The sequence below is a fragment of the Polypterus senegalus genome, chromosome 6 (assembly GCF_016835505.1).
Source record: "Polypterus senegalus isolate Bchr_013 chromosome 6, ASM1683550v1, whole genome shotgun sequence".
Lineage (NCBI taxonomy): Eukaryota > Metazoa > Chordata > Cladistia > Polypteriformes > Polypteridae > Polypterus > Polypterus senegalus.
In genome coordinates, this window is record NC_053159.1 from 123263361 (window position 1) to 123274023 (window position 10663).

General features: G+C 39.3%; 1 protein-coding gene across 1 annotated transcript in view; it reads left to right on the plus strand.

The window, feature by feature from the left end:
• Positions 1-5940, plus strand: part of LOC120531529 (ribosomal protein S6 kinase beta-1) — a 56302-nt gene extending 50362 nt beyond the window's left edge. Inside the window, exon 15 of the mRNA XM_039757017.1 lies at positions 4661-5940. Coding sequence (XP_039612951.1) covers positions 4661-4898 — 238 coding nt within the window. The 3' untranslated portion in view covers positions 4899-5940. The remainder of the gene's footprint in view (positions 1-4660) is intronic.
• The last annotated feature ends 4723 nt before the right edge of the window (positions 5941-10663 follow it).

Here is a 10663-nt window from a genome sequence, read left to right on the forward strand (position 1 = left end):
GTAAAATGGATGAATGGAAGCTAATTAGGTAACTAGTTATCATGCAAGTGCAATATAATACAAAAGCGCCTTGTGTGTCTATTGAAATTGGATTTGTCACTGTGTGTCCTGAGTTTAAAAGTTACCCCTGGTTGTTGCCATTGTGAAACATGCACATTCTCTCCGTGTCTGTGAAGGTTTTCCTAGAGTTACTTCAGTTTTGTTCCCACAATCTCAAAGATGTTTGTTTTGGGTTAATTGGCCACTGTACATGAGTCCCAGTTTGAGGTAGTGTGTGTGTGCTTTGTGATAGACTGGTGCCTTCTCCTTGGTGGTGTTCTGCTTAGGGTCTGTGGTAGGAGCACCAGCTGTGCTGATGGATCCTGTCCTGCGTGTTCGGCCATTGCAGGGTGCCCACATGTAGAGTTGGGATCATTTGGAGTGTCTAATGCTCAATGTTTTGTTTAAAGTAAACTTAACCTTTCACATTGCACATCGTGCTTGAAGTAAAATGTGGATTTAGGGTTGTTTATTTCACCTTTTTTATTCATGCTGTTTTGTTGTACTAGTGAGTGTAATTTACTGTTTCATTAGCAGAAGACTTTTATCTCTGCACTTAGCCCCACATTCTGAGTACATTCAGATATGCAGCTAGCTGGAGGGGTGAACTCTAAAATGATTGCTTTGAATGTCAACAGTGTGTATGCTTCTGGAACTATTAAACTATTAATATTAACCCTTGACAAAAAAACACTTCTGAGGAACACAGTTTCTTTAAGTCGTTTGCTGAGAAAATTTGGCAAAAGTGTAAGAGTATAACTAATATCTGAAGCCTGCACACTTCTGGAGTTAAACAACTAAATCCAGACAAAGTTTAATCTGTTCAAAACTGGCACGTTGTACTGTCACTTATGCCACCTATCACAGTCATTTGGAGTAAGAGAAGCTTCTCAATTTGTAATTACTGGATCTTAAAATATGAAAAACTGGTTTACAATAAAACATGAACTAAGTCAATTTCAGTTTTCATTTCTTTCGTTATCAATTGATAAGCTATTTTTAACTTGCGTATTCTTTCCAGTGGCAGGCAACCCTACTTTCTACTTGAACTCTATTGAACTCTATTCTACTTGAATGTTTTAAATTAAAGCTGTTTTTATTGTGTTTTCTTACTAGTCATTTCAAAGAAAAATAGAACTAGGAGTAACCAACTATGTAATAACTTAGTAAATTATAACTATTCAAAATTCACATGCTAAAATTGATTATAGGTTAGAATTGACCAAAGCTTTGTATGTTACTAGGGTGCAACTATTTTCATGACTAGGATTTCCTTTTGTTGTATTATATCACAAAATGCCCCCTAATCGTTATCTTCATTCATATCTTCATATCTTCTTCTTTTAGGACTTCAGCCTTAAATGTTTTTATTAATTGCTGATAAAAGGCACCAAAGTCCACAGCTCATAAAAGACGATAGCGTAGTTCAGTTGTGCGTGTAGCTTAGTAAAATTCATACAGCTCATTAATGGGACACGCATGTTCCTGGCACGTGTCAGGTTAGCAAACAACTACACTAGTAAGCTTTGTCTTAAACGCAGTGTTAGTTATTTCACTGGAGAAAGCTGCGCTTGGAGCTGTTGTCCTCTGTGGCACCCGTCACACACGCTGTTAATTCAGAAACTTGGAGTCAGATTCTGTTCCTGTCACAGTTTTGTATTCAGTTCCTTTTTATAGCGTAGGAAACTTTATTTATTGACACCTTGGCATTTTTTGCAGTTTCCCTAAAATAGAAGAACTCCAAATTTAAAGCCTAGAATTGTCTGTCTGTCTGTCGTCTTTGATTGCCTTTTTCTCACATTAAGATAGCAATGTACCGAGGGTATAGGAACACAGGTTATTCCAGTGCTGCTTTTGTACAGAGGTTTGTAAGTAATGAACAAACTGCGTTAATTTTAAAAAGCAATATAAAAGTGGAGGTGTTCTAAAATATTTAATCAATGTGTATGTATGTATGTATGTATGTGTATATATATATATATACTGTACAGTTTGTATGTAATCGTCAGCAGTGACAGTTGATTGTGTGTTTTATATCTCACGTTGCTTTTTACTCTTTTGTTGTTTCCTCTCTTGCCACCAGACAGCGGTTTGTCTACCAACTGCTGTTCTCATGCATAATTACATTTATATATCATTAGTTTTATGTAATATCTAAAAACCTTTCAGTTACATATATGTTTATTTAAAAACTAGGTGATTTAAAGACAATCTTAAAAACTGAAATTGATTTATAATGTCAACCTTGCCAGGCAGCAAACCCCCCAGTTTGAAAACCATTGGATTGATTGCACCGGAGCCAGCATGCTTAAGTAAATAACATAAACATTTGAAAATTAATCGCATGTTAAATTTATATATAAATAAAAGTATTGTCTTTTCTACATGGTGTTTAAAATGTAAGCCAATGTGTGCAATGTGCACTTTAATCACGTCTGAATTGTTTGTTTTTAAACTGTGGAGCAGATTGTATATACAGTATGTTTAACATCTTTTTGTTACCTTGATATTGTTATGCACTTGCTCAGAAAATACAATTAAGATATATTTACCCAATTGTAACTGTTTTTCTGACTGTTATTTTTACCGTCTCGTTAAACTCACTACTTGTAAATGACTACTTTTCCTCTTTTGCTTTTCGTAGTACTGACAGCTTGTCATTTAAAGTAAATTTCAATATAACAAATGTGCAAATGAAAATGTATTTGATTTATGGGTAAAACTCTAATGGCCTCTGAGAATCCTAAAAAGACAGATTTTACCCAACTTATAAAATTTAATGAATAAATATGTAAACACAATGATTAAACTCCTTAGATCTATGTATAAAATCAAACAATGACAAAGGTGGTGTAGAAGTTTAACTTCCCAGATGCCATCTTTGCTCAGACTTGTGTGTGTCCAAATGTATGAATGGTTAGGCAGCCAAAGTAAATGGAGTTCCCAGATTGACTTGGTATCTTCTTGTTGCAGATTAACCATTTTCTTCTGCTTGTTCTTCTGAGATAGCACAGTCTTCATTACTCATCAAATGGGTACACTTTAGTTTAGGTACTGCAAAAATTCCTCTGCTACTTATTTACTCTCCCGTAACAAATCTTTAATAAGGACTTCTTTTGTTCTTCATCACACTTTATAAAACATCAGTAGATCGGTTATTCATCTTAGTGCTGTGCAGCATAATGATATACTGGTGAAATGACTTGTAAATATGAAGGATTCACAGGTCTTATACTAAATGTGTAGTATCAAGAGAAATAAGTCTCCATTAGGCCACATCAGACCCCTCCAAAGTGACATTGCAGAGATAAATAAACACTTTACTGCTGCTTTGCAAGCGTTACGAAGACCCAAAGAAGTGTTTGATAAAGTCTTGTTACATAAGAGTAAATGAGTAATAGATGCATTTTTGCAGTACCTAAACTAAAGTGTATGTATTTTACACATCATAATTATAACTTGGCCTGGCATTGCAAAGTGAAGATATTGGTGTCACCTCAGTTGGCATCCTGGCTCAGCAAACTCTGCCCCCTATCTAGCGCTATGAATGTAACTTGTCATATTTGTTATATGCCAGAAGCTGTCTGATTTCGAGGCCTCCTGCAGGATGCTGATACAATATATAACAAGCTGTAATGTGATGTTGAAGGGTCCCCTAAACCAGCGATTTCAAAGCTGGTTTTTCATAATGACTAGTGGGCTTTGCCCCCTGCTCGCTTTGCTTGCCAGTCCCTCAGGCCTGCGCTATGCACCAGCTACTTCACATCTCTGCTGCTTGCTGAATGCACCCCAAAGAGACCCTGCTGCTCCTCCGACACCCCCTCTTAAACGGTGATACGATGGGAACACACAGTTTTTTTTTTAACCCTCCTCTTTGCTCGATCAACTGCTGGTTTGCTCTTCCTGCTGCCATGCCGCGTGATCTTCATTTCGCACGGCACACTTCTGTCATATCACCTATGTCCATATATTTGATCTCTTTTCACTTTTACCTTTTCATGGAATTTTGATTCCATGTTTGGAATTACATCGTGGCAACGCAACATATAATTGCCCGTGAGTGAATATCATTTCTTTATGTGTCTTGACAATAGCATTCACACAACTGAGAAATGATTGAACCGTGTGCGTGGTTATGTGGGCAGGACTTTTTCAAATCTCTCTCCATAAGCTCTTGTCTCGTGGGGCTTCCGGCCCCAGGCGTGGTTACATCTCTTGGCACGAAGACTCGTCTCGCGGGACGTGAAAATTTCTCTTGAGACAATCACGTCTCATCTCCTTCCAAGATTTTTTTTTATAATAGAGATATTTTATTTCCGTGAATGTCCTTACATTTTTAACAAAAATCTATAATACTTTTTAGTCAATTCAGCAGTAACATAATCAATTTTAGTTGGCCTCACTGATTTCCGTTCAATATGAGTATAAAAAGTTTGGGTTAAAAATGTTCTTTTTCAGATGTATCAGATTAAGAGGGGCACCTTGTATGGTCTGAATTATTTTTCCACAGGGTCTGAAACATCTGGAGAATACTGTGGTGCTGGAACTTAGCAAATTGTAATAGACATTCTAGTGATGAATTAGGTTTCCGGGTTTAACATATTGTTTTCTGTTTTTCCAGTCCTGTGGGGGATTGCTGGGTGAGAAGCCCAGTAGCTGGAGGGGGTCCTGTTGTGCAGTCACCCATACAGTACCCAATGGAAGTTGCTGGGGTTGAACAGATGGATGTGACTTCAAGTACTGAAGCTTCTGCTCCTTTGCCTATCAGACACCCCACGGGCACAAGCTCTGTGGCTTTCAAAAAGCAGGCGTATCCTATTCTATCCAAACGGCCAGAGCATCTCCGTATGAATCTTTGACATTCAGCACACCAAAAGCAAACTGAAAATGTTTAAGGAAAACTATGAACATCTTGGCACAGCATGTGAGCAGAGAAGAGCCAATATATAGAGCCTCTCTTGGAGACACAAATAAAACTGACTGCAGACTGAAGGCATTTGTTTTTGGACCTGTTTCTTCAGGGACGTGTGTTGCCTCTGATGGACTATCACAAGCTACGCCGAAGGTTTCCAACATTGCTGATCATCTCCCAGCAGAAGAGAAAACTTGGCTAAGCAGCAAACGGAATCAGTAATAACGCTGGCCTGTCCATCCGCAAATGGGCTTGACATGATGTGCTGTTCATGTCAATAGATGATTGTTGTTTATTAATTATAATTCTATCCAGGAATTGCTTTCACTCAATGCTTGAAATTTTACAGTATTACTCTGGGTGCATCCTTGCTTCCTGATGAGAATTCAATAAAAAGAAAGCATAACTGTCAGAGAAAGTTTTTGAGATGGGGACGGGCGAGGGGGCGGCTGAACCAGCCACCCTCATAACCACCAGAACTTTGGAACAGAAAGTATCCGGAGCTTCAGCAAAAAGGGATTTCACTTGGAATGCTATGAGGCAGTGTAACTGTATTATAGTCATGATAAAAACAAGAGTTTACTTTTTATATGCAATGTATGTCTTATTTAAGGATTATTTTATTTTCTATCCAATGTGATCCATCAACTGGGATTTTTTTTATCGAATCTTTACAAATCAGGAACTTAGATTTATTCAGAGGGGCACAATCATGTAATTCTTTGTTTTCCTTCTATTGCCCTCTTGACAATTAAACAATACTTTTAAGCTGCCTGCCAAGTAGCAAGTATTGGTAAGTAATATGCATAGAAGAGTAGAAGCAAATGGATTGGAAAGTCTCAAAATCAGCCGCAAGTCTTAATTTGATCTTGCAAGAGTGCGTGTTGCTTTACTGTGCACAGCTGCAGGTCTCCTGTATCATGAATGTCTAAATGTCTAAACTGCCTTTTAGAAGAATACTTTCCAAGCAAAAAAAAAAAAAGACAAAACAAGTACAGCTCTTTCAATGTGGATGCTCTTACTGTGAAGGATGTTCTCATGGGATGCCCAGACTTCCTTTCCTGGATGTTCATTTTGGAGGTGTCCTGGTGCCGGGAGCGGTGATCACGTTGCACTTCACTATTGATTTGGCCAGAGCACCACGCTGTCGGTAAAGCAGTTTTGAAAAGTAAGGAAGAATTTCTCCTTCCCTGCGAGCCTTCACTGGTGTTAGCTCTGATTTTGATACTCGGTGTGGAAGGCTTGGCTTCGTAATGATTTGTCTTGCTATTACAATCCAAAATGAGCACGCCAGAGTGTCAGGGAAATCCGTTGGTTACTCCAAAGCTCTCATTGTTGACTGTCATCCATTTTTGTTTTTTCCATAACAATACATCTTTGACCAAAACCTTTTTACTGCCTTAGGAGTGCTTCCACTGAATAGCCAGTGAAAGGGTTCTGTCTTTGCGATGCCTATGGGGTCATGCCTGATTGCTGCCCTTCTGTGGTGGACACCATCTTTAATACACACAGTGCTACCTCTCTGTATGCACCATTTTGAGTAACAGGATTAAAGCCATAGAAATTTGTTATACATGGAAAGGCAGGCTGGGACGACCAGAATGAGTTGTACCTACAAGTGTGTGATCATGTGCGTGAGACGTCGCCAGCAACTGACATTAAATGTACGTCGACATGTAAGGAAGCAAAAGAAGAAGGGGGAATGTGGCAGGATGAAGTACATTTATATTGTTAATGGATTTTCATTTTAACATTTCGGCCATTGCTTTACAGACCAGTCTTAAGTCATGTGGTGGGCTGAGTCTGTACTCCGTAGATGATGGCTTCTGTGTTGAATGCACTACTTGAACTTGAATTCCGTTTTGTAAATGAGCGTGTGATTCTGTGGCATCATTTATCAGGGCTACTTAGTGACAAGTTTATTTAGTTTTAAATGTTTTTTACTATTCTTGCTGCTGCAGTGGGAGGACAGCTTCATCTCTCCTGTTGTGGGAGTGTTGGGCGATTTTTCTGGCTGGTCTTAGACTTGTGAAGTGGACCTTGTTTAAGAAAAGCCTGTACCATGGAATTGTGGGTAGCATTTTTGCAACCCAGCATTCAGACTTAGGATTGTGGTACATCTGTGTGGTGTTGCCGTGTTCTCCTCGTATTTCTTCGGGTTTCTTCACACAGTCCAACACAGTGCTGCTAGATTAAATGGAGCCAGCACGGGTGAGAATGAGTGTGTCCTGCATCGGTGTCGTTCATGGCCAGCTTGAGTTTAATGCCATCCGGAAATTCTGGCAATTCTTCACTTGAGTAAGTGGGTTTGAAATCTACCTAGGTGATTTTATAGAAGACCTTTAGTGACATCTGAGGAAGTCCTTGTCCCCAAATAGCTAGCTGGTGTATCTGCTGCCAGCCACATAACGGCAGGCTTACTGTGACAGTTTGCCCCCTCTTTCGACTGGTCTGTAAGGGGACACTGAAGAAAATCTGTAAAAGTGAATGTGATCTTATTGAACAGATGCATTTCAAACTGAATGTTTTTACTGTAAACTGGCCTTAGTTAATAATAACTAAAATTGTCAAAAAAAAAAAAAACGGCGGTAGCGTGAAAAAGAGAGGGCAAGCCTCCAAAAGCACGTGACTTGGGGTCATTTAGGGGGTCTATTAGACAACTAGACATTAGGGGGGCAGTTTGCTTTGAGCCACACTTTTTCACATACAATATGATTCCTCTTAAATAATTTGCAAGGAAAATCGTTTGTTTTTATATCACATAAAACTAATCAAGCAAAAAGGAATTAGTTATGTTGCTTTCAAAAAAGAAACCCCGTTTTCTTAAATGCGAATTTTTACTTTTCTTAAAAAGCCAAGTAATGGTTGCTTTTTGTGCTCGAGTCAAATAATAAAGTAACTTTGAGAGCAGATGCAGCATTCTACAAATGAATACATGTAGGCAGGGCGTTACAATTTTTATTGTTGTGTTTGTGGATTTTTAAATTGTTTTAAAATTAAATCTAATTATTCTCACATGTTCTGTTCCCTATGTACGGATACTGTGTGTTCAAGAAAATTCTAAAATTTTGTTTGAGACAAAACAGTTTCAGGCCCAAAATGAAGAAATGTTGGGACCTGGAGCAGCTTCAGACCAGACTAGTATCGCCTTGTTTCTCATGTCATGAACATGTCCTCTCAGTCAGGCTCACCTCGGCATAAAGCTTATGAGGAAACCTTGCGCTGTTTGCGCCGTCCCGTCTACTTGGTGGAGAGAAATGACAATCTTGGCAAAGCTGCCTCATCAGTGTACTCACAGCATGAACTGGGCACTTAAGACGGGTTGATTACTGGAGGTCATGGAGTAAAGCAGAGTGCCAGACCAGCAGAGGTCTCAGTCAGGCTTGCTTCAGCGCTTGTTATTTTTTTGATGTTGTTCCAAGCACATGTGAGTGTTTGATCAAACTCAGGCTTAAAACAAATCAAAGCCATTGCATCTGATGAAGGGACAGATTTCCGACATTTGACATTCCCGCTCAGGATGTTGTCCTACAGAGTCGTGACTTGTGTGATTGGTAGTTCAGTATTGTCCAGTTTGAGGTGGCCTTTATACAATCATCTTTTATTCCAAAGCATCAGTACTTGGGCCAGTAGGGTCCTCCTTCTGTCAGCTTACCCAAGTCCACATGTACATTAGAAAAGTTGCTTCTTATATCCATCTCTTTTCAAAACCCAATTAAAATCAAGTTTGTCCCTGAAACAAAGTGCCAGAACAAAACTGACTCCTGCTAGACCGGTGGCACATTGTCATACACAGCAGCCCACCATGCCAACACCACCCCAAAGTGGAGATGTGAATGTGCCTGAGGGTGGGTCTACAGAACAGGACAGGACAAGTTTGAAATGCCTTTTGGTCTTTTGTATGGCATGCATTGTGCATGTTAGAAGTGCCCAGAGCTAGAAGTGTTGAGTTTTTAACATTTAGGTGTTATTCTGCTAATTGTCTTTTAAATGCAGAGCTTCATTTTGTTCACTGTTAGAATTGGGCTTATTTGAAAGCAACCGCTGAGAACAGGATCCTATTCGCCTAATGGCTTTGGCCCAGTATCTGAAGAAGTGACTGGGTAGCACTTGGCAGTTTGCAGGGGTCGTCCAGTTTATATCTTTAGTGTCCTTTCTACAATGGAAATGATTGAAATAATGAAATGAAATATAGGAGCAGGTATCTCTTGTGAGTCTGCAATTTTACTTGATCTATAAATCGAACACCTGAACAGATGATCTCTATTCTATAATTTGTTTTCCTGATTGTGTGGAGGTGTTTAGGATAACTGATGGGTTTTCTCCTTTTGGACCCTCTGCATTCTTAATCTATAGGGTGGTCCAGATCTAATTATGCTATAACTTATTAAGTTTATTACATAGAAAATCACCCGAAAAATCCTGGAATATCAAGAAGTGTGCGAACTGACGACATGAAGAATCGTCTTCACACCCGATAAATCAAAGTCATCCAAATGATCTGGATCTGCATAATTAGATCTTGACCACCCTGTTTGTATTTTAGGTATTTGCCAACTATATTCCACCTGGTCATGGACAACTGGACAGTTAAAGTGATTTTTAAGAGGAACACTTTCTAAAGAGCCAAGTGCTTCATGGTAAGCTTAGCAGGCCAACACATCATTGGGGTTAATAATTTGAGGTGAAGAAACTGGGCAGAGTCTGCCATTTGCTTTCAGCAGTAGACGGTGGCTCTCCTTAGAGCTGGAAATGTTTGCAGACATGAAGTGAATCACATTAAAGACAACCTGCCTATTTGGTTACTCCAAATCCCTTCTAAAGACTGAAGAAGTGTGAACTGGGAGAGAGAATGAGACAAATCCCAGTCGGACATTTTGAGGTCCGAGGCCTTGTATCGATTGTACCCTTGTAACACAGGCTTGTCACATCCTAAAAGTCCTTTCCCCAGACCCCAAAGTAGGAAGCATTTTTCTCGGAATTTGGGCTTCCCAACCCCCCGGTTCAGCCTCTACTGTCCAAAATCCCACAGCAGTTTCAGGACGCTCACTGCCCAGATAATGAATGGACGCTGCTGAACCGTGCTTAAGATGTCACTCGCATGTTAGGGTACATGTACTGTAGTTATCTCCTTAAAAAGGTTCCCCATTGAAGTCAACCAGTACATTCTCTCTTGACTGTGAATTGTGAGCTATGAGTTTAAGTGCCAATTTCATATTTACAAAAAAACTGCACACTATGCAAACTATTTATTTGTAAATGACATGTACATTGAAACATTTTAATGTAGTACTGTAAGCACAGGCTGTTGGGGTTTTCAAAACCTGATATTTTGGATATTAATTTTTTTGCTGTTCTGCTGTACCTTATGTTGTGGAATTTGCATGTGTTCCATTCACTTTGCTGTTTTTATTTTCCCAGTGTCCTCCTGCAGTTCATAGATGTCATGTTAGTCCGCTTGTCTTGTGTGTCACAGAGCTGACACCCTGGCCCGGAGCATAGACTCGTATTGTGCATGTTTGTCATTTTGCTCAGGAGGAGGCAGTTATCAGATTGAGAGGTGAGACTTTTTTTTTGTAATCTAGGTTAGAAGTAAGGTCAGAGTTATTTGGATTCTGCAATGTGGATTTTAATAAATGCATTCATCCAACATGGCCAGGGGTTTTCCTTCAAATATGACTGTAATACATTGTGACCTTACATAAATGTTTG